Source organism: Pelobates fuscus, chromosome 5 (genome assembly GCF_036172605.1).
Source record: "Pelobates fuscus isolate aPelFus1 chromosome 5, aPelFus1.pri, whole genome shotgun sequence".
Classification (NCBI taxonomy): Eukaryota; Metazoa; Chordata; class Amphibia; order Anura; family Pelobatidae; genus Pelobates; species Pelobates fuscus.
In genome coordinates, this window is record NC_086321.1 from 308,021,247 (window position 1) to 308,046,246 (window position 25,000).

Here is a 25,000-nt window from a genome sequence, read left to right on the forward strand (position 1 = left end):
AAACAGGACTTCCACACTTTTCAAGAACCCCTGAACCGATCTGGGTGAAATTTGGATATGTTTGTCTCCCAGATCGGGGCTATAAGGGGATATGTATTTTGTGGGGATACCTTGTGGGGAAAGGGGTGTTCTAGCTTTTGGGGAAAATGTGTGCCCTTTGCCTGGGGATAATTGATTTATTCCTTAACTTATCTCAATATCTCCCAGGCAGAGGGAGGGCGTGTATTAGTGGAAAACTGTACAGTGATTGGTGAATGTATTTGTTTATGGGACGTCCTCTTGCAGGAGGATTCCCCATAAAAGCCAGCCTGTTTCAATAAAGCTTAGTTCTGTTACACCCTTCATGAAGTCTGGGCTCATGTTTGGGAGGAAGATTCTACTTACTGGGAAGGATTGTCTTGGAAGCTGTATTCATCTCTACCCCCTGCTGTAGCTATAATCACTAAGGCTCAGCTGTTGGGAAAGGAACATAAGACCACAGTACCATAACCACTGCAGGTCTTAAAACCTTCCTCTGTGTCTGGGAGATAATTGGATCAGGAACTGTACTAATCTAATTGTATCTGCAAGCACAGAAAAACATGCAATACAAAAACACCCCAAAAGTACCCCTAAAACACATGGACTCCCCACAAAATTCATATCCCTTGATAGCCCCAATCTGGGGGACCAACATATCCAAAAATCACCCAGATCGGTTTAGGGTTTCAAGATATATAAAAAAAAAATAAAAAAAAAAACCCGAGCGGTGGGTGGGGGACATAATAACAATAAGGGGGAGGGGAAACCTATTGAGCGGCGGTTGGTGGCCATAAAGGAAAATGAGGGAGGGACCAATTGTCCTCGCCTCAGCCCCCACCCCTGAGCGGTGGGTGGGGTACATAAATGACAATGAGAGCTGAGGTCCTATTGTCCTCTCCCCCCCAGCCTCCACCCCTGAGCGGCGGGTGGGGGCCATAAAGGAAAATGAGGGGGGATGACCTATTTTCCTCCCCCCTGGCCCCCACCCCTGAGCGGTGGGTGGGGGACCTAAATGAAAATGCCCCCTCTTCCAAGGTGACTAGGGATCCCCAAGACTCTAGTACCCCCCCATCCAAATAAAAAAATAATCCCCTACCTACTCCCCTCACCCTAAAAATAGTGAGAGGGGGAATAAAATAACTAACTACATGTAAAAAAAAATAAAACTTATCATTTGATGTCTTCCATTTCTAAAATCTTCATTTCTCAGCCCCCAAAAAGGCCAAACAAAAACCATAATACCCGTCTGTCACAAGCGTGGGCTATAGGCCCAGCCGAGACAGTGGGGAGAGTGCAGAAGTAACAGAGTTAATGACACCAGACCCCTGGTTACCTGTTGCTAGTCCCAGCATTCACTCAATTAACCCCTACAATCTCTTCTACACTAACCCCCTAGTACACACTTTACTGCCACCACCTCACAGTTCTACTGATCAAACACATATAATTAACCCTTTTTGGTAACGTGTTTACCTGAGCTTTTCTCTGGAGAGTGAAGCTCATAGAGAACAGAGACACAAGCTGATTAAGTAAACATTTAATCTGACAAAAAAAGATTCACAGTGCTGAGTACAAAATACAGAAATAAATGACATGCAGATAACAAATTGCAAAACAGTAAATAAAATAAAATAGGAGAAAACACAAGAAATTCATTACATGTATTTACCCCATATATAATTCTTGTGGGAGTCTTAGATGGTATAGGTCTCCTAGAAGTTGCTGACCAAAGAAAAAATGAAGAACTCCCTGGATAGTCCAGCACCCTCATATACCTAAACTAGTTGTTGGTCAGTGTGCAGACCCCTGGGGGGATGGGGGGGTTGGTCTGGCAGTTTATTGTCCACTGTATGCAATTCCTTGTGTCCAGCTCTGGTGATGGCTATCTAGATGTTTTATGGTCTAGGCTTGGTGCAAGATCAAAGACCACAATAAATATCATCCCAAGGTTTACAAAATAACAACTCTTAACATATATCAACACACATCAAACACCAACTCATGCTTTTGGCATGGCACCTCCCCCTTAAGATGGTGGACATAAAAATTCAGCCACAGGCTGATTTATCTGTCTACCATTAACCCTCTAGTTGCCGAGACAGACCATCTGCATTCCCATGCATCTGCCCGTTTTGTGTTCGACAGTGAAATTATACTGTTGGAGGATAAGGCTCCAACGGAGCGGCTTACCATTGTTACCTGATACTCTGTCCAGCCAATGCAGGTTGTGATCAATCCATACCTCAGCTACATCCTCAAACATGCCTGATTTGCCTGTTTCAATTTCTCATCGATCTCTGGTAACATCCCTTAAACCACACCCACTGCGCTCATGTTGTAAGGGGTAGAAACCAATGGATTTCTGCAGCACTCCCCGGTAAGCACACAAAAAAGCAGACATAGACCACTCCCAGGATAGATGTGCTATATCAACACCCATCATCTCTTTCATTTTGGGGTCTGTCTGCTGGGCTTGCTGCACTATCAGACTCTGAACCTTTGGTTCACAATCAGAAAGTTGCTTAGGTGTATGCGTGAGTTGTGATAAACTTACAAGGTTCCTGGTTCCTCCAACAGTATGTTTCCCTGCAGCTATCCTTCCTGGACCCACAGGCTGAGTCTGTCCGTGCCCCTCACTTTCACTCCAGGTCATCACACATACAGAACTTTGGAAACTGGCTAAGTCTGGCGCAGAGTAAAGCTCACACACCCTCTGCCCTCCCTCATAGCCTTGCTGTCCCTTCACATTTTCACCCAGCGCATCACATACATCTGCTTCAGGCACATATTGACACATATATTCATTCAGCCTACTCTCGCTGGAAGGCTTTTCCCATACATTTTCACAGGAAACATTTGACCCCCCTTGATCAAATACATAATTTTGCACACACTCACATATTTTCTTCTCCAAGGCAGACCATCCTCTAACAATCTCACATAGCCCCTCAGACACTCCTGCTGCAGCCCTGACCCACTGCTGACTTGTTACCACTGCGACTAGTGGTACACATCCCTGGCTCTCACCTTCCTCCTCTCCCCTACTCTCTGACATCTCAGCCTCACAGTATTTTGATACAGGCACATCACTACTCACCCGTATCTCACATTTGGTAGATATCACTGGTTCAGTTACAGGTAGATATTTATCCACACCCTGCTCTCCCTCCCAGCAATCACAGTTCACAATGTCTCCCAAAGTTTCACACAATACCTTAGGTGGAGCAGTCAGCCCTTCTGGCTCACAAACAGTGTCCTCTGGAGCATAGTGACAGAGCATCCTGCACAAATCATTCCCCAACAGAACATTAACAGGGATATCCTCCGAAATCCCCACTTCCCGCAAATCTTTGCCCGCACCCCAATCAAAGTACACATGTGCCAAGGGCACAGCGGGGCGTACACCCCCAATTCCTTTGATGGACATGGTTCTTCCAAGGATTATGTCCTCCGTATTCAGCACTTCAGGGTGCACCTGGGTGAATGAAGCTCCAGAATCTCTCAGTCCCATGGTCACTCGGTCACCCACAATTACACTCTGCAGGTTATCCTCTCGTTTCCCCACGGACCCACCCACAAGCAAAATTGATGGCGCCCCACCACGGGCTGGTGAGGGTATATTCCTAGTGGGGCAAGTCCTGCTCAGATGACCAATCTGGTTGCATCGAAAACAATGGCGGACATCTAACTCACTTGACATAGAGCCGGCTATGCTGGCAGTCGGCGGTGAAGCTCTCACTGCAGATCTTACAGGTGGTGATTGAACTGTAGCTTCTCTCCAGGTCGAAGTAGCAGCTGACAAGTCCACGCCTGGACAAGTCCGTGCATGGATGTCAGCATAGTCATCTGCCAGTTCTGCAGCAGCCCTTGCATTTTTTGGCTTTCTTTCCAAAATCCACTCTCGCACATTAGGGCTCCGGGTCTGCAAGAACTGCTCCAGGACCATTAAGGGCTTTATAGGTAGTAGCCTGTACTCTTGTTACCCATTGCCGGAATGTGGTTTCTAATTGTGCAACATATAATTGTGCAGCTGGATGATGGGCATTGCTGCATACTCCTAAAGTATTTCCTGTAAGACTCAGGAGTAAGGTTAAACGTTTTTTGCAATGCAGATTTGATTGCCTTATAGTTGTTATCAATCTCTGAGGGAAGGGACACAAACACCTCCAAGGCTTTCCCTTTCAATTGTGGAGTTAAATATCTGCCCACTGGTCTGAGGGTAGTTGATGCTGCCTGCATACTTTTTCAAAACCTTTTAAAAATACATCCAAATCCTCACTTCTTCGAGAGAAGGAAAATCATCCTTACGGAGCGTACGTGTGCTGGATTCTGATGCGTTGCTGTTCAGTGAAGACTGAAGGGTAAATTGCAGTTTAGCAAGTTCCAGCTCATGTCTCCTTTGCACCTCCCTTTCTGCCAGCCTCTGTGCAGATTCTCTTTCTGCAGCCTACTGTTAGATCATCACGTGCAGGGCCTCCTGAGGATTTGCAGCAATCCGTTGCCGAAATAAATCAGTTGAGCAAATGTCCTTAATGTTTTGAGGGGTACAACCACCAGGCATTCCAGTAAGCAACACTCCTGCAGTAGTAGGGAGTTCAGTGTCCGTCTCTGGCTGAAAAAAAACATGGCTGTCAGCCTTCACAAGGTCAGCAATAAGTTGTGCCTTATTTTTGGTAAATCCCTTTCTTGGCACAACAATTCCAGGGCCTCTTTGGATTGTTTGCGGTAGGCCTCCATATTCACAAATAGGATAGAAAAAGAAAAAAAAAAAAAAAGAGATGGAGAGGGAAGAACTGTTTTGCACTTTGTATGTATTTTAAATCAGCACTGAGCTTGGTCTTTGGAAATTACACAAAAACAAGTATGCAATTTCTTTCAGTGCTAAGACCCCCTTCTACAGGTAAAATCTAGCAAGCACTAAAAATCTCGCCAGTTTGTCAAGAGCGTGGGCTATAGGCCCAGCCGAGACAGTGGGGAGAGTGCGGAAGTGACAGGGTTAATGACACCAGACCCCTGGTTACCTGTTGCTAGTCCCAGCAACCACTAAATTAACCCCTCCAATCCCTTCTACACTAACCCCCTAGTACACACTTTACTGCCACCACCAAGACTTTAAACCCTTAGGTCTTAGGTTACCCCACACACAGGAGAATTATAGAATCACAGTTCTACTTTTACTGATCAAACACATATAACCAACCCTTTTTGGTAACATGTTTACCTGAGCTTTCCTCTGGAGAGTGAAGCTCATAGAGAACAGAGACACAAGCTGATTAAGTAAACATTTAATCTGACAAAAAAAGATGCGGAGTACAAAATACAGAAATAAATGACATACAGATAACAAATTGCAAAACAGTACATAAAATAAAATAGGAGAAAACACAAGAAATCAATTACAAGATCTCCCTGGATAGTCCAGCACCCTCACATACCTACACAAAAGAATCTTGAAAAATTAAATACAGAGGTTCACTTATTTCCCCACTTAGCTCCTTAGCCATCAGGCCCCGGAGCTGTATTTACATTAATTTTCTTTAATAGCTGTAGCACCTTGTCTCGAGTTATCCAATAACACGTTATTTGCAAGTTTTTTGCAGCAATCATTTGCATATCTCTTGCCATAGGGTCCTCATTAATATATACCGTAGAAAAATAGTTATTTAAAATTTCTGCTTTTTCCTGGTCTTTATTAGCTAATAAACCCAACTCTGTTTCATTTTCCTTTCCTTTTTTTTTTTTTTTTTAAATTGATGTACTTGGAAAAAAAAATGGGGATGGCTTTGCATTCTTTAGCTATCAATTTCTCATTTTCTAGTTTAGCCACTTTAATTGCCTTTTTACAAGCATTATTGGCTTCCTTATATCTTAAATAGGATGCCTCTGATTTGTCTGATTAAAATGCCCTTTTCTTATTTTTAATCTCTTGTTTTACGTCTCTGCTAAGGTTTTAATTTGTTTCTTTTATATCTATTTGTTTGAATATTTTCCATTTATCCTCAGTGTTTTTATCACTAAGGAGTTAATGTCAGTCGATATTTTGTAAAGCTGCCCTAATCTTACTGAAATTGGCTTTTTTTAAATTATATGTTTTAGTATACCCCACTTGCTTTTGCTTTTTTGAGTTTATTTCAAAATTTACCATATTGTGATCACTATTTCCCAAATGCTTCCCTACTTGAATGTTGGTTAAAAGATCAACATTGTTTGTTATGACGAGATCCAGACAAGTATCCTTTCTAGTTGGTGCTTGTACCAGTTGTGACATAAAGGTGTCATTTAACACATTCAAAAACCTGATTCCCCTTGCTGAAGTACTAGTCCCTCTATCCCAATTTATGTCTGGGTAATTAAAATCTCCAATAATTAACATGTTACCTCGATTTGCAGCTCTCTCAATTTGCTCTAACAGCTGTTCTTCCCCAAGCATGAATCTACCCATAAAGCCTCCACATTTTCCTCGTCACACTCCACATGCCTAAGATTTGACTTTAACTCATGGTTGACATATAAACATACCCCACCACCCTTCTTGTTTTTCCTATCCTTCCTAAATAACGTGTACCCATTTAAATTAACTGCCCAGTCATGTTTCTCATCCCACCATGTTTCTGTTATGCCTATTATATCATATTGTTTAGTGTATGCTATTGCCTCTAGTTCCCCCATTTTGTTATATAGGCTCTTTGCATTAGTAAGCATAAATGTAATATTATCATGAGTCTTTTGTATTTTTTGTGAATTATCAATATTACATACCTCCTCTGTTCTGAGCTTTCCCCTCCCCACATCTCTACCCCCTTTGTTCTGAGCTAAAGCCCATCTCATTTCTATCCTATCTCCATTTTCTAGATTGCTTTGACCCTCCCCCCACCACAAGTTTAAAATCCACTCCAACCTTCTAGCCATCCTATCCCCCAGCACAGCAGACACTCTTCTGTTTAGATGCAATCCATCATGACTATACAGGTTGTACCCAAGCGCAAAATCGTCCCAGTGCTCTAAAAACCCAAAACCCTCTTTCCTGCACCAAGACTTTAGCCACACATTGACCTCTCTAATCTCCCGCTGCCTTTCTGCTGTAGCGTGCGGCACAGGTAATATTTCTGAAAAAAAATACCTTGGAGATCCTTTTCTTTAGCTTACTTCCTAGTTCCCTGAACTCATTCCTTAGGACCTTCCATTTTCTTCTAACTTTGTTATTGGTACCAATATGGATCATGGCAGCTGGGTCATCTCCAGCCCCTCCCAATAATCCCTCCACTCTGTCGGCAACATGCCAGACCCGAGCACCCGGGAGACAGCAAACTGTCCGGTTGAGTCGATCAGAGAGGCAGAATACCCTATCTACTCTCTTAATAATATACCTTATTTTATGGTGGGAGGAATTATATATATTTATTTAAATCATTTAGTAATGTTTATTACTATATACTACTGTTTGGTGTGAGGTACTTCACCTAAATATTACTCCACTTCTTTTAATTTTTGATATGGTGGTGTAGGTTGTGAAGGGAAAACATCAAAGTTTGTAGGCAGAGACAATATTACTAATAATATTTGACTGTAGAACTATTTATACAGTATAGACATAATATTTTTCCCATTTTTTTCCTAGACGTCTATTATTTAGCGCTCTGATAATTGTGTTTTCTTATCTACTTTCTAAATTGTAGTTAAAAATGAAACGCTTTTACCATACCGAGAAATGCTTTTTTTTTTGTATTATGTTAGTTAATTTGTCAAAGCATTTATGACTCATCCCCACCAGTGTAATTAATCCTGTTAAGAAGCACATAATATACGTGTTACTAGAAAAAGGTCATAAGTGTGATTATATTACAGAGGGTATATATAAGTGGATTTAATAATTCAGTGAAAACACTGAATTATTACCAGAGGCCTCTGGAATATTCAAAGTTAATTATTGTAATATTGCTAACTATCTTAAGGGACACTATAGTGACCAAAACAACTTTAGCTTAATAAAGCAGTTTTTGGTGTCTAGATCATGTCCCTGCAGTCTCACTGCTGAATTCTCTACCATTTAGGAGTCAAAACACTTTGATTATGAACCCTAGTTATACCTCCCTGCATATGAATTGCACTGCCTTCCTAAACACTTCCTGTAAAGAGTCATCTAAAGTTTACCTTTGCTTTATTGCAAGTTCTGTTTAATTTAGATTTCCTTATCCCCTGCTATGTTAATAGCTTGCTAGACCTGCAAGAGCCTCCTGTATGTGATTAAAGTTCAATTGACAGCGAAAGAGATACAATAGTTTAAAGGGACACTAGTCACCTGAACAACTTTAGCTTAATGAAGCAGTTTTGATGTATAAACCATGCCCCTGTAGCCTCACTGCTCAATCCTCTGCCATTTAGGAGTTAAATCCCTTTGTTTATGAACCCTAGTCACACCTCCCTGCATGTGACTTGCACAGCCTTCCATAAACACTTCCTGTAAAGAGAGCCCTATTTGGGCTTTCTTTATTGCAAGTTCTGTTTAATTAAGATTTTCTTATCCGAGGGGGCGGGACTTCCGGTCCAACTGAGCGGTCACATGCTGTGAGAGCTCTGTGACCGGATCGGCCTAAACAGCGGCACAAAAAGCGGCAAACAGCCTCCACAACCCCACAAAAGATACCAAAGGTTAGGGGAACACCCCCCCCCCCCACCCCAACATGGCACCTCCAAAAGCCCAGCGATCATCGGACTTTTTCCGACAAGGGAAAAAAAGACCGTCTCCGTTCCGACCAAGATGGCGACGGCTCCCGCTCACCAACGCACACATCTGAGGCAGGATCTGACCCGAGGGACATAGTGACTAGATTACATTATTATAGTGCGAAGGAAGCTATACTTACGGCGCAAAGGAAGGCCTCCGAGATGCCACCCACCTATGAGGAGATATCACTATATGCTGACCTATCTCCGACGACGATGTCCAGGAGACGGGACTTTATCAACGTCACAAAGTGCCTCGGAAATCACAAAGTGCCCTACAGATGGGGCTTTCCCACTAAACTCTTGATATGGCGAAATGGATCTCTGACTAAAGTTGAAGACCCAACCCAGGGAATGGAGACACTCAAATCCTGGGGATTGTTCCCCGTCGACAACGCACCCACACCTCCGGCCCCACTGCGGAAAACAGCCACGAGCTGGACAAAAGCCTAGCCAATGGCGCCGCCAAGGAGTTGAAGCTACCGCTATTACCCACTCAGGCGGGTCCCAGCTAAGTCTCAAAGGCCTGCAAATTCCCAAAGGCCTACGCCCACGCTATGGAACTGTGGTAACGAAAGGGTTTTTTCACCTGCACGTGAGTACAATTGTGCCCTCGCCCTATCACGCTCAGCCACCTTGACACTATTTTTTCCGCCACTCCGCACTTCGGACTTATTGCCCCACTCGAGAGCCAGGAACTTTGTCCGAAGGAGAGACTTATATGGACTTAACATTGTCACTCCACCCATGCTCACACCCTGATATGCCCTATAGGGACAAGATGAGGCGCACGAGCTGGCCTATACCTATACCTCAGCCCTTGCTGCCACTGGCCTTTACCAATTCTCCCAGTGGGCCCCTGCGAGGGTCACCCCTCCTTTATTTCTCAGCCCTTGCATGTGGTTGGACTGTGACAGGCGTATAGGCCCCACCGAATGTTGGCAAACCCCCCACTGAAGTTCTCTTGGGACACCAACTGCCGCTGTAGCCCCCTCTCAGAGCAGTAGAGGGTGCGCGCTCGGCGGTGGGGTCCTCTACATAAAGCTTTTTAGCTATTTGCTCTGTATATACCGTATATACTCGAGTATAAGCTGAGTTTTTCAGCACATTTTTTGTGCTGAAAAACCCCAACTCGGCTTATACTCGAGTCACTGTCTGTATTATGGCAATTTACATTGCCATAATACAGACAGGGGGCTGGCAGCGAGCGCTTACCTCTCCTGCAGCTCCTGTCAGCTCCCTCCTCCTCTGCGCTGGTCCGTTCAGCACATCTGTCAGCTCCCAGTGTAAGTCTCGCGAGAGCCGCAGGGTCATAGTACGGCTCTCGCGAGACTTACAGTGTAAGCTGACAGAGGTGCTGAACGGACCGGCGCGTAGGAGGAGGAGGCTTACAGGAGCTGCAGGAGAGGTAAGTAAGAGCTCTGCCAGTCCCCCTCCTACACAGTGCCCATCCACTGGACCACCAGGGAGTGAGAGACCCCCTCCCTGCCATGTATCAAGCAGGGAGGGGGGACGGAAACAAATACAAATTATAATAAAATAATAATATAAAACACAAAATAATAATAATAATAATAATAAAAAATATATATATAACAAAAAAACTATTAATATTAAAATAATCATAAAACATAATAAAAATGCCCACCCCCCACCAAGGCTCTGCATCACACTCTGCATCACACACACACACACTGCACTCATACACACACACACTGCACTCATACACACTGCATTAATACACACACTGCACTCATACACACACTGCACTAATACACACACTGCACTAATACACACACTGCACTCATACACACACTGCACTCATACACTCATACTGCACTCATACACTCACACTGCACTCATACACTCACACTGCACTCATACACTCACACTGCATTAATTATATACACACACTGTAAATAAATATTCAATTAATATAATTTTTTAAGGATCTAATTTTATTTAGAGATTTACCAGTAGCTGCTGCATTTCTCACCCTAGTCTTATACTCGAGTCAATAAGTTTCCCCAGTTATTTGGGGTAAAATTAGGGGCCTCAGCTTATATTCGGGTCGGCTTATATTAGAATATATACGGTACTTTGTTTATGTTATTTATTTTGGTTATAACCGTTATAAGTTGTGTTATATCCCATACCCCTGAGATGCTCCCTTCCTACCACAGGATAAGTAATGAGGTGTTCACTACAGACCTCACTAAGCCGTACTGCGCAAAACCCGCAAGATACCCACTCCCACCCAGATGTGCCTATGTGGCACCCAACCCCATCTGCAATGAACCCCCCCTAGCAAGTTATCTTAGTGTCCCTGAATGCCCATGGCCTAAACACCCCACAAAAACACAGGCTGGCCATGTCCCAACTAAGGACCCTGCATGCCTCGGTTGCATGTATACAGGAAACCCACTTTTCAACTATGAACCCCCCCAAAGTTTTCATCCTCCTTCTATCCGTTAGCGTATCACGCCCTAGCACCTAACAAGACAAGAGGAGTCAGCACGCTATTCCACTCAGATTGGCATTTCCAATGTGAAAGGGAATACAAAAGCCCTGACGGTAGGCTCTTGATTCTGGTAGGCCTCCTCAATGACGCACAGGTGACTATAGCGAACCTTTACGCCCCCAACGCCAACCAGTATGACTTCCTACGGAAGGCACTAAGACGGATTGACAAACTAAAGAAAGGACAGACGATGATCTGCGGAGAATTTAATTGTGTGTTAGACCCAAGATCCACACTCCTGGGAGAAAAACTGACGACACTCCTCCATCTCCATAATCGACATGACACCTGGCGGGCACTTTACCCAGCCTCTAGGGACTATACCTTTTACTCCAGGGTCCATGACCAATATTCCCGCATCGACATGTGTTTGGTCGATACTAAAACTCTGGATACTCTAGCGAAGGTCGCTATTGCCCCGATAACTTGGTCGGACCATGCCCCCCTCATATCATCATTCACTACACTACATCCAGTCCGAGGGCGGGGCCAGTGGAGACTCAACTAGTCCCTCATAGATAATTCCGAGAGGGCCTCTGAGATCAGGAGATCCCTAACACACTACTTTGTGGACAATCACTACACTGACACAAACATTACCACGATGTGGCTGGCCCACAAGGCAGGCACGCGTGGCGCACTCATACAGATGGGGGCGAAATTGAAGCGCCAACTCTCTAAAAAAAGTGACTCCTTACTGAAGGATTTAAAGCTAGCCGAAACACGACACAAAGCCTCACCCACTGAACCCCATAGACGTGAAGTCCAAAAAATTAGGACCACATTAGAAACACTACAAATGCAACAGGTCGAACGGGCCATTAGGAAGATGAAAACGACTTACTACAGGCAGGGGAACAGGGCGGGTAAACTGCTGGCCTCTCAGCTTAAGGCAAGAATCTCCCAGGTAAAAATCCCCTATGTCAAGGATGGTCATGGAACCAAAGTTATGAACCCTAAAGCGATTGTAGACGAATTTGCTGCATTTTACACAAAACTATAGAACCTCTCCGGAGATCCCACCCAGCACCAACCCCCTCCTCAGAACATCAGCACCTTCCTGGAGGGGATACACCTTCCCCAGTTCTCCACTGTACAGGCCACAGCACTGACAAATCCGATTCTACCCACTGCAATAACTAGGGCATTACGTGACACCCCGAGACACAAGGCCCCAGGCGCGGATGGCTACTCCACTCACTACTATAGGGTGTTTGAGGACCTATTAATCCCCCATCTCACGGCACTATTCAACCACATTTTTGACACGGGCAACATACCCCCGGAAATGTTAGAAGCCACAATTGTTACACTTCACAAACCGGGCAAACCCACAGACTTATGTGCAAACTACCGCCCGATCTCGCTTCTTAATGCTGACACCAAGCTATTCGCCAAGGTCCTAGCGAATAGAATCCGCCCCCTACTATGTCAACTTGTCTCACCTAAGCAGTCGGGCTTTGTTCCCGGACGCCAGGTAGAGGACAACACCAGACGAGCCCTGGACATAATGGAACTCATGAACTCGGAACGCTTACAGGGCCTTATGATCGCACTAGATGCGGAGAAAGCCTTCAACAGGCTCCACTGGGGCTATATGTCGGAGGTCCTCCGCAAGTTTAACTTCCCACCCAAATTCCTGACTGGACTCCTATCCCTGTACTCTTCCTCTCAAGCTACAGTCATGAGCTCCGGATTCGTCTCTAGACGCTTTGCTCTGTCGAACGGCACACGACAGGGCTGCCCACTCTTGCCCCTCATATTTATCCTCGCACTGGAGACCCTAATCTGCAAAATCAAGGCAAATCCTAACATCACGGGTGTCCCCACCCCAACTGGCCAACAAAAATCGGCAGTGTTTCCAGATGACATCCTTCTCCTTCTTCTTCAACCCCTCAGCCACCCTATGGCTGGGTCTCTTATTATAAAAACAATGTGGCAAAGACTCAGGTGTTATCCATGAACCTGGCCAGATCCCACCTCGAGTCTCTAAAAACACTTTACCCCTTTGAATGGAGGAAAGATACCCTCTCCTATTTAGGCACAAAGTTGACGCCCTCGAAAAACAAGCTCATAAAGCATAATCATGGGAAATTGATGGGGGACATAGAGTGGCGGTTGGAGAGCTGGGGCAACAAAAACACATTGTGGCTAGGACGTATTAATGCCATCAAAATCCTCCCACAGATACTATTCCTTTTCAGAGCCCTACCGATTAGCCTTCCTAAGTACACCCTTCGGGCATTCCAAAGCCTCTTTAATGCGCACATATGGAAAAGAAAACCACCAAGGGTATCCCTAGCGAACATTAGCATGATCATGGGAGGGGGCGGAGTGGGAGTACCCCATATAACCAAATACTACTTAGCGACACACCTTTCCCAGATGGCACGCCTCCTGACTTCCTGACACGCCACCTCTTTCCCTCGGTGACCTACTGTGGATCCCAGCCAAGGCCCAACCCCGCTGTCCCAAGACCCTCACGAAAACGAGAGGATCACTTCAGTTGTGGCTAAGATGGGCCCCAAAAATGACCAGTGGGAATATAGAGGCCCTTGCCCCGCTGACTAATCTCCTGCGCCACACTCACGACCTCCCCTTGCAGGGATGGACAGAAAAAGGGGTGACCAGAATATCACATCTCATGGGAATCGAGGGGCTACTACTGTTCCCCGACCTCCAGAAGAAATACCTTCTTCCTAATAATGAACTCTTTACATACATTCGCATAAAGCATATAGTAGGAGACGTCAAAAAAATAACCACGCTCACACAACCCCACAGCCAATTTGACACGCTATGCCTGGGCAAAAAAAAAAAAAAAAAAAGCCACTATCCCTCTGTTATCACCACCTACTAGACTTAGACAGACCGACAAAACAATCCTATATGTTACAATGGGAAAGAGAGCTAAATGGAACCTTTGAGCCGCACAGGTGGGTGGGGGGCATGGCACTGGTAAGAAAGGCTACACACTGTATAGACCATGTAGAAGCGGCCTACAAGTTGTGGCTAAGGTGGTACTATACGCCCCAAAGGTTGGCCCAAATATACCCGGGAGCCCAGGCAAAATGCTGGCGATGCAACCAACAGGAAGGCACCCTAAGCCACATATTCTGGTACTGCCCTGTACTCAGCCAATACTGGCAACAAATTCAAGACCTGATAAAATCCAAAGTAGGGATAAACCTGCCACCTACCCCTGAACATTACCTGCTCCATATGCTACCACTCGGTATTACGGCTCACGAGGCATCACTGATCACCCATATCACACTAGCTGCAAAGCAACGTATAGCTGCCCTATGGAAATCTAGCCTGGCACCAGATATACAGTCGGTAATTGCCAAAGTGAGTCTCACTCAACAGTATGAGAAAATGTCACAATCAATCAGCGATACCCTACTGAAATATAACCGCACTTGGTCCAAATGGTAGATGGTTGCGACAACAAGGTGACGAACACCAATCTCTGACGTACGTGCAAAGTAGAGCATCTCAACCCCTCCCCCCCTTTCCCAGTTCAATGTCCTCCTCCACTTCCTACCACCCTCCCCCCCCCCTCCTCTCAAAAAACCAAGGGTCATAGCCACGTTGGCAAGTCTTGAAAACCCTGAGGAGACTAGTAGAGGACACAACCTCACAACACGTGTCTGACTGTAGAGGCTCAACGGCAGTCAAACACCTGACTGCTCCGAGGTACTAGAGAACGGAGGCTCAGAGTTAAATCCCAGCACTTACCATGCACACCCAGGAGCCCTCTTCCGCAATATCCTTACACACATGCATTACTCCCTGTGCCTACCGGGCGCTGGGCTCTGGCATCTCTGCCGCCTCCCACAGCAGTTACGGAATGAATAGCCTTTGGCGGTACTGGGTATGCGACATCCTGAAGTACCGTTTGCATGCCTATGTAAATGGTTATTAATTACTCTTCAAACTCTGTTACTGTACCTGCTTTCTTATGGCTCCAACATACTGTATTCTACTGTGTGATACTATGATGTTAAACCCCTAATAAAAATGATACATTAAAAAAAAAAAAAAAAAATCTTATCCCCTGCTATGTTAATAGCTTGCTAGGCCCTACAAGAGCCTCCTGTATGTGATTAAAGTTCAATTTAGAGATTGAGATACAATTATTTAAGGTAAATTACATCTGTTTTAAAGTGAAACCTGTTTTTTTTTTGGGGGGGGGGGGTATAGCCAGGGGAGGTGTGGCTAGGGCTGCATTAACAGAAACAAAGTGATTTAACTCCTAAATGACAGTGAATTGAGCAGTGAAATTGCAGGGGAATGATCTATACACTAAAACTGCTTTATTTAGCTAAAGTAATTTAGGTGACTATAGTGTTCCTTTAAGGTAAATTACATCCGATTGAAATTAAAACCAGTTTTTTTTTGTCATGCAGACTGTGTAAATCATAGCCAGGGGAGGTGTGACAAAGGCTGCATAAACAGAAACTAAGTGATTTAACTCCTAAATGGCAGTGAATTGAGCAGTGAAACATGAGAAGCATGATATATACACTAAAACTGCTTTATTGAAGGGACTCTACAGTCAACATATAAAAGCAAGAAAGACAGGTCCCCCAGCCTTCCTTCTTGTTTTTATATGAACTTACATTTAATAAAAATAATTTTCGAGGTGTTTTTATATTAAAAACTTACCTCCATTCCAGCGCCGAGCTCCCAGTCATGCCGCACCCCCTTTTTCGCCAAAATGACGAAATCGCGGGGCCCAATAGGACGCTTCTCACAGAGAAGCGTCATCGCGATGTGGTGCGCATGCGCGGCTTTGCGCTGCACCAATCACATTCTTCATAGAGCGGCATTGACAGCCGCCCTATGAAGAAATTCAGCGCTTTACCGCGCATGTGCGCGTAATGCGCGTTCGCGAGCTGAGCTGTCTGACAGCTCAGCTCGCTTTCTAAAACTATCAATAAGGGGGGGGGACCTACTGTCCCCCCGGCCGCCACCCCTGTGCGGCGGGTGGGGGCCCTAAAATTCACAATAAGGGGGGACCTACTGCCCCTCCCCGGCCCCCACCCCTGTGCGGCGGGTGGGGGCCCTAAAATTCACAATAAGGGGGGGGGGGGGGGGCTACTGTCCCCCCCGGCCCCCACCCCTGAGCGGCGGGTGGGGGCCCTAAATACAAAGGGGGGACCCTAGTTAACCCTTCCCCCCCCAAAAAAAAAAAATTCTCCCTACCTACCCCCCTCACCCTAAAAATAATGAGGGGGGGCCTTTAACTAAAAACCTGTAAAAAAAAAAAAAACATGAGATAAAAACAACTTACCATTCGATGTTTTCTTTCTTCTAAAGTCTTCTTTCTTCAGCCCCCAAAAAGGCCAAATAAAAAGCCATAATAACCGACGTAATAAAAAAAAAAAAAAAAAAACCCGAGCGCAAAAAAAATAATCCATCTTCACCCATGGAGGGCTCCGCGCAGATTGAGCTCCGCAGGGCGGGGCAAGGCTTATAAAGCCTTGCCCCGCCCTGCAATTAGGCTAAGAACACTCTGATTGGTGGGTTTAAGCCAATCAGAGTGCTCTTTGTCATTTTACAAGCGTGGGAAAGTTCTTTGGAATTTCCCCACGCTTGTAAAATGACAGAGCACTGTGATTGGATGAATTTCAAGCCATCCAATCACAGTGCTCTGTGTCATTTTACAAGCGTGGGAAAGTTCTTTGGAATTTCCCCACACTTGTAAAATGACACAGAGCACTGTGATTGGATGGATTTCAAGCCATCCAATTGCAGTGCTCTGTGTCATTTTACAAGCGTGGGAAAGTTCTTTGGAATTTTCCCACGCTTGTAAAATGACACAGAGCACTGTGATTGGATGGATTTCAAGCCATCCAATCACAGTGCTCTGTGTCATTTTACAAGCGTGGGAAAGTTCTTTGAAATCCATCCAATCACAGTGTTCTGTGTCATTTTACAAGCGTGGGAAAATTCCAAAGAACTTTCCCACGCTTGTAAAATGACACAGATCACTGTGATTGGATGGCTTGAAATCCATCCAATCACAGTGCTCTGTGTCATTTTACAAGTGTGGGAAAATTCCAAAGAACTTTCCCACGCTTGTAAAATGACACAGAGCACTGTGATTGGATGGCTTGAAATCCATCCAATCACAGTGCTCTGTGTCATTTTACAAGCGTAGGAAAATTCCAAAGAACTTTCCCACGCTTGTAAAATGACAAAGAGCACTCTGATTGGCTTAAACCCACCAATCAGAGTGTTCTTAGCCTAATTGCAGGGCGGGGCAAGGCTTTATAAGCCTTCCCCCGCCCTGCAGAGCTCAGTCTGCGCGGAGCCCTCCATGGGTGAAGATGGATTATTTTTTTTTATTTTTTTTTTTTTCTCATTGCGTCGGTTATTATGGCTTTTTATTTGGCCTTTTTTTGAGCTGAAGAAAGAAGACTTTAGAAGAAAGAAAACATTGAATGGTAAGTTGTTTTTATCTCATTTTTTTTTTTTTTTTACAGGTTTTTAGTTAAAGGTCCCCCCCTCATTATTTTTAGGGTGAGGGGGGTAGGTAGGGAGATATTTTTTTTTTTGGGGGGGGAGGGTTAACTAGGGTCCCCCCCCCTTTGTATTTAGGGCCCCCACCCGCCGCTCAGGGGTGGGGGCCGGGGGGGGACAGTAGGTCCCCCCTTATTGTGAATTTTAGGGCCCCAACCCGCCGCTCAGGGGTGGGGGCTGGGGGGGAACAGTAGGTCCCCCCATATTGTGAATTTTAGGGCCCCCACCCGCCACACAGGAGTGTGGGCCAGGGGGGGACAGTAGGTCCCCCCCCTATTGTGAATTTTAGGGCCCCCACCCGCCGCTCAGGGGTGGGGGCCGGGGGGGACAGTAGGTCCCCTCCCTTATTGATAATTTTAGGGCCCCCACCCGCCGCACAGGGGTGGGGGCCGGGGGGGGCAGTAGGTCCCCCCCTTATTGATAATTTTAGGGCCACCACCCACCGCCCAGGGGTGGGGGCCGGGGGGGGAGGAGAGTAGGTCTCCCCCCCCCCCCCAACCACTATTGTGGACAGAAAGCGTCCCTGTGGGTTCGGGCTTCAGCTGTCAGTGCTTTGTCAGTGCTTTGTGTGCTGATAGCCCGTCTGAAGTATTCACCCAGAATGCATGAGACGAGAGGCCTTTTTAGGGCCTCTGAACTTGGAAGTCCCTCTGGTGGCCGTCTGATTGACTGCAACAAGAGGTGTTCCAAGCTTCCAATGTAAACACTGCATTTTCTCAGAAAATACAGTGCTTACAAGAAAAAGGCTGCAGGGAGCTGTAGCACTCACCTGAACAACCTCATTAAGCTGAAGTTGTTCAGGTGACTATAGTGTCCCTTTAAGCTTAAGTTGTTTAGGTGACTTTAGTGTTCCTTTAAATTACCAATTTAACCATGTTGGTCTTTGCTCCTATACATGGTGCCATTAAAATGCATGCTGCCACCTTGTGGTTAAAAGTGTAACTGCATAGGAAATCGTATTGCATGTATAACTGATCTAAATATTTTTTTATAATCCTGTAAATTAGGAATTACCCCAATCTATCTTCATACTGTGTTTTCTTTTTATACAATTCTGCTTATCTCATAATTTAAACTTGATGTATTTTTTTCCCTGATGTATTTTTGCCATTTACAGTACCATCAATTACACAAAAATTGCATATAGCCATAACTGGATATTTTAAGGTTGCTATACTGCATTCAGGCAGTTAATATTCTCCAATTCTTTTTACATATTGCATTCCATCGCTATTAATTATTGATATCCTGGTTTCATCACCCCAGATGACTCAGTCCCAATTACATGTTTTTTTGGCAATTCTAATCTCTTCCCTCTTTGTCTTGAAGACAGAAATGTCTTTTTTCCTTGCAATTCTAGAATTTAAATCTTTAAGTCTGTTTCTAAACAGTCCTAACATTGATCTCCAAAGCACATTGAAACAACTTTTAATTGATGTGGATGATTTTCTTCTTTAACTTGAATTGTTTTTTTTTTTGTTTTGTTTTTTTTTGTGCATCACTGTTTTTGTATTGACGGAGTCTGCAGATACCACTTGCGCATTTTTGAAATACCTACTTGTGTTAGATTTTATCAAAGGTGTAGCTTTCTTCACACAAAGCTATTATTTTACATACTTTCTAGGTGACCCATAAGGTTACCAAAAGAGACAGATTGTTCTTCTTTTAAATTTACACAATTAAAACACACAAACATACCTGGAAAAAGAAAAAAGCTTGCCCGAACCAGTAATGCATTAAGGTGACTTGAACTGCATTATATTTCAGCAACCTCCAGATGAACATTGTCAAAGTGCTCTGAATCATCAGGCAGAACACCAGCACTACCAGGTTGTGAGGTCGAAATAAAAGAGCAGCAAGTAGAACCAAGCCACAATACACATCCCATAAACTCGTGCTCCTTGTTTTGGGGTCTGCATTAATAACTTGGGATTTCAAGAGGTCTTTGATTCCAGTAATGATTCCAGTAATGAGAACACCAAGAACAAATATATACACAAAGCATGCTTCTGTGATTCCCCTAAAAAAAAAAAAAAAAAAAAAAATGTAATACCTTAAATCACTTTTGTAATTTCTTCTTTTTAAAAACAAAAGCCATAAAATAAAAAAAAAAATAAAAATAAAGGAGACCTGTTATAGTTTTTTTTTTTTTCTCTCGACTTTCCTCTCCTTATGTCCCCATCTATCTTAATACTTGTACTCTCCCCATGATTTTATTTATATTTATAATATTTTCTTCCTTGTGCAAGATCTTGGATCTGGTTGCAGCCATTTTGTTCTCATCTATATTTTTTTTTATTTTAATTTATAAATCGTTTTCTTTCATATCAAATAACAGATTCATATATACAGTATAACACACAAAGAGAAACAAAATAAAAACCCCCAAAAATACACAAAAAAAATTTACAAAACAAAATAAAACAAGGTAAACTCGACACGGGCCAATCCCATTCGGGGCAAAAAAAAAGAGAGAACATGTTTATTGTAGCCTCTCTCTATAGTTGGTCCAGGGTAGCCATACATTTGAATAAGATATTCTAATATCCATAGTGGAAATAAAATGATGTTCCATTTTATATTGGTAATCAAGTTGTTCTATTATTTCTTGCCAAGCAAATAGAAATTGTTTTTCTCATGAACAGGCTATTCAGATCTTGACAGCTAAGAATATATGGGTATGGGTATGGGTTTTGAATTTTGTGTCGAAATGGAAAACCAATGTGTCATGCCAAAAGCATGAGTTGGTGTTTGATGTGTGTTGATATATATTAAGAGTTTTTTTTTTTTTTTTGTAAACCCTGGGATGACATTTATTGTGGTCTTTGATCTGGCACCAGGCCTAGACCATAAAACATCTAGATAGCCATCACCAGAGCTGGACACAAGGAATTGCATAGAGTGGGCAATACGCTGCCAAACCAACCCTCTCTGATCCCCCCAAGTGGCCTGCGCACTGATAAACAACTAGTTTAGATAAATAATGAGCGTGTTGGACTATCCAGAGAGTTCAGTTATTCATTTTTTCTTTTGTCAGTAACTTCTAGGAGACCTATACCGTCTAAGACTCCCATAAGAATTCTATATGGGGTAAATATATGCAAGGAATTTCTTGTGTTTTCTCCTATTTTATTTTATTTATTAATTTTTTATTGGTTTATATATTTTACATAGTTAAACATATGCTTTGGCACAGCGAGATTACATTGAGATTACAATTTCAATAGTTCGTAATTTAAAACAGGACTAAGATTTCACAGAACAACAGGTACAAGTCATAATAAAATCATCACACGTTTTGTGTTGTAAGAGTACTTTAGAAAGAAGATAACTTAATAAGTAAAAAAAATCATGTGATAATAGAGAATATAATGTGTCCTGATTAGCTCCACTGTGATATTGTGCAGATAGGTGGATGAGTTGGAGAACCAAGATTCAGTAGGATGTGATGAAACGGTATGGAAGAAGTGGATGTATTGTTATAAATGAGGTGTGATGTAGCCACTTTAGTAGAGTAAGTTTGAGTGACTTTTACATGTGTTTCTTCAATTGGTTACTTTCAACCCAGCCCTTCCTCATATGAAGAGGAAGAGGTGGAGGAGAAAACAGCTGAAGTGGTGTCTGTGGTGTTAGAGACAGAAGAAAGCGAGTAGAGCCTGTACCTTGGTTATGGGTAAAGGTATGTGTTGGGTTCGTCTATTGTGTTAGGTGAGGTTGGGAGTGGACGTGTTTGAGCCAAGGATCCCATATGGATGTGAATTTAACAAGTGCTTTAGCTGCTTTAGCTAAGGTAATTTCATCCATTAGTTTAATATCGTCAACTTTCATTATCCATTCCCGAATTGAGGGGGACTTGGGTTGTTTCCAATATTTGGGAACTAGTTGAGAAGCCGCCATGACCAAGTTGCAAAACAGTACTGTCTCCAGTGTCTTAAGTTTGTGTGGTGGTAACAGAAAGATATAGTGTTCCGGGCTACATGAGAAAGTTTTATGGAATATTAGCTGAATGATTATGTGAATTATCTTCCAAAATTTATGTATCATTGAGCATTGCCACCAAATATGGGCGTGGTGAGCGTTTGGAGAATTGCATCTCCAGCAAAGATCCGGTGATGAAGGGTAGAATTTGTTAAGTTTGGCTGGTGTGTTGTGCCAGCGGGTTAATTTTTTGTAATTACATTCTTGTGCGTGTGTTGATATAGAGGACTTATGGATTGAAATAAAGACATTCTTCCATTGGTGGTTAGTAAGTAGTTCATCTGTCCACTTTAGAGTAAAATTTGGCGGATTTTGTGTGCATGCCTCTCTAATTATTGAATGTAGTGTAGAAAGAGTTTTTATCTTTGAAGGGTGGGTGGTACATAATAGTTCAAGTCTAGTGAGAGGTCTGAAGTGGTTTAGCTGGTCTGGTAAGACCACACCAGTACTGAGCAGGATACAGACACAGGATTTCGTAAACCAGCAACAAGGGATTCCCTCTCCTCTCCCGACTAGTGAGAGTGTGCACCCTAAGATCTGGGGACCAATCGGCCGACAGCGCACATTACCCAGAGTGAGGTCTGGGACGCACGCCAACCTCACAGCCGACAGCCATAAGATCACAGTTTTTTGCAACACTGTATCTATATCCATCCTGGGAGGTCCCTGCGGTTTATCCGATTTAAGAACTGCCAAACTGCTGGTAATATCCTTGTTATACGTTCCTGGCTCATATATTTTTACACTTTTAATACTACTTATTATTTTTATAAATTTCTAGTGTTTTTACTTCTGATTGAAAAATTATATCCAATAAATTCCGCATTACTGCATTTATTCACCTATTCATTTTCTCCTTTTTTATATATATCTTTTAACGATTTTAAAGAGATATGGTTTATAATACATTATAGAATACAGCCATATATACCGTATATCTATTACATAATACAAGAGGTTTATATATCTAGTGCAAAGTTTAACATCTGACATATACCTCAAGTTACTCTGTCTATAACATATTTAAAGACGTATACACCATATATAATTATTTCAGTTTTTTTTTTTTTTCACAAATAGGGATCAGTTCCTCATACTGTTTTCCTATAGCATCCTTTCCTGTTTGGAGCTTTGAATCAAAAGTATACTATTTGGTGTGTAGCAAAATTTGACTCTGCCTTTAGCAGATTTAAAGACATACACCTCATATACGCAAGTGCTGTGTTCCTTCTGAATAACCAGAACACATTAAAATAAGCCTTTCTGAATGAACTGACTCCTGGACCTACTGCACCTGATCTCTTTTTTGATTTCAGTTGCGACCCAAAATAATCTTGTATGGGTTTAAGTTTATTTCCATTTATTGCGTCGCTTAGCTTCAGGAATGGGCCATCATATGTAAAGCCCATTTGTTTCCCTGTTGTTCCTTTGTGAAAGTAAGGGTTTAGAGTTAAGGGATATATAGGAGAGGGGAAGGGTGAAATATTTGATTGCGTCCTTAACCTGAACCAGATGTGCAGTGTAGGAGATATCGTTGGGTGTTTGTTTAGTTTTTTCCGCGATTCGAGGGTCGTTGTGAAGCCAGGGATAGGCAAGAAGTGGGGGGTCTAAGAAGCTGTTTTCTAGTGTGACCCATTGGAGTGTTGTGGGTGTCCGTGTCCACTCATAGAGTCTTTGTAAATGAGTCGCTTTATAGTAGGCATCTATGTCTGGGAGATTTAGTCCCCCTTGTTCCCGTTTTTTAATTCATGTTTGATATGCTAGTCGTGGAGGTTTGTGGGCCCATATAAATTTCAGGAATAGTGACTTGATGGAGAGGAAGAATTTAGTTGGGATCTTAAGTGGAATAGTTTGAAGGAGGTAAAGGATGCGTGGAAGGATGTTCATTTTAAGGATATTAACCTGACATAGCAGCCCGAAGCATGGTTTATGCCATCTATTTAGGTCTTTTGTGATGGAATCTACTAAAGGGGGGAAGTTGATCGAGTAAGTATCATCAAATTTGTTGGGAATGTGTATTCCCAAGTACTTAATTGATTTGGATGTCCAGTTAACGGAGAATTTGGATCTGATTTGTTCGTGCAGACGGTTGTGTCTTTTCCCGGTTTTGGAATTATTGAGATAGTTGCCTCGAGAGCTAAATTAGGGATGTGGGATGAAATTTGTCTCAAATTGTAGGCTTCAAGAAATGGTTGTGCTAGTATGTATGCTAACTCTTTGTAGTATTTCCCTGTAAAGCCATCGGGACCTGGGCTTTTACCTAGGGGTAGAGATTTGACTGTGGCATGAAATTCTTCTAGGGTTATTGGGCTATCTAAAAATGCTATATTGTTAGCCGGAATAGTATGTTTAATTCTTGATTTTAGAAATTCTAATATACTTTCTGATGTGGGTTTTGTATTGGTGAGGTTGTATAGTTGTGAGTAAAATTTGTGAAAGGATTCCATTATGTCTGGCATATGGCATGTGAGGGTGCCATCTCCTTTCCTAATTTCGGAGATAAAGGAGGATTGTCTTTCTAGTTGTATAGATTTTGCGAAAAGTTTACCTGCTTTGCCTCCTTGAGTGTAGTACGTGTTTTTCGTTAGAGATAGCTTACGTTTAGCATGTAAGTGTAAAATAGCCGTCAGTTCAGATCGTTTACTCGATAGTAATTTATGTTCATCCAATGAGAGGGTGTGTTTGTGTTTGCATTCTAGCTTTTTAATGTCTTTAGTGAGTTGTTCTACCTTCTGTTCCCTATTATTTTTAAGAATTGCTGCTGCTTTTATCAGTTCCCCTCTAAGGACTGCTTTGTGAGCTTCCCACGTCATAATTGGTGTTGTGTCTGGGTGGGTATTTTCTGAGAAGTAGTTTGATGCTAACTCTCGTATTTTGGTCAAGGTTTTCTTATCGTTCAGTATTAAGTCGTTAAGTTTCCATTGGGAGAACGGTGTAGATGCTGACGGGATGGAAAGGTTTAATGTCATAGGGGCATGATCCGACCAGGTGATCGAGCCATAAGTAGCTGTTTGTATGAGAGGAAGATATCTATGTTGGAGGAAGATGGTGTCAATTCGAGAGTAAGTGCCTGTAGGAGGGGAGTAAAAAAGAGTAGTCTTTTTTAGTGGGGTGTGTGGCTCTCCAACTGTCGTAAAGTTGAGCATCAAAAAGAGAGTTTTTAAATAGAGTTCGTGTTTGAGATTGGTAGTCTCTAGATTTGGAGGTGGTGTCAAGGTTTTCATC

At 43.2% G+C, this 25,000-nt stretch overlaps 1 protein-coding gene across 2 annotated transcripts in view; it reads right to left on the minus strand.

The window, feature by feature from the left end:
* The window catches only part of PIGG (phosphatidylinositol glycan anchor biosynthesis class G (EMM blood group)), a 556,446-nt gene that overhangs the window by 115,300 nt on the left and 416,146 nt on the right, over nt 1-25,000 (minus strand). For both annotated transcript variants that reach the window (XM_063455507.1, XM_063455506.1), the window contains one exon: nt 19,496-19,817. In XM_063455507.1, coding sequence (XP_063311577.1) covers nt 19,496-19,817 — 322 coding nt within the window. The remainder of the gene's footprint in view (nt 1-19,495; nt 19,818-25,000) is intronic.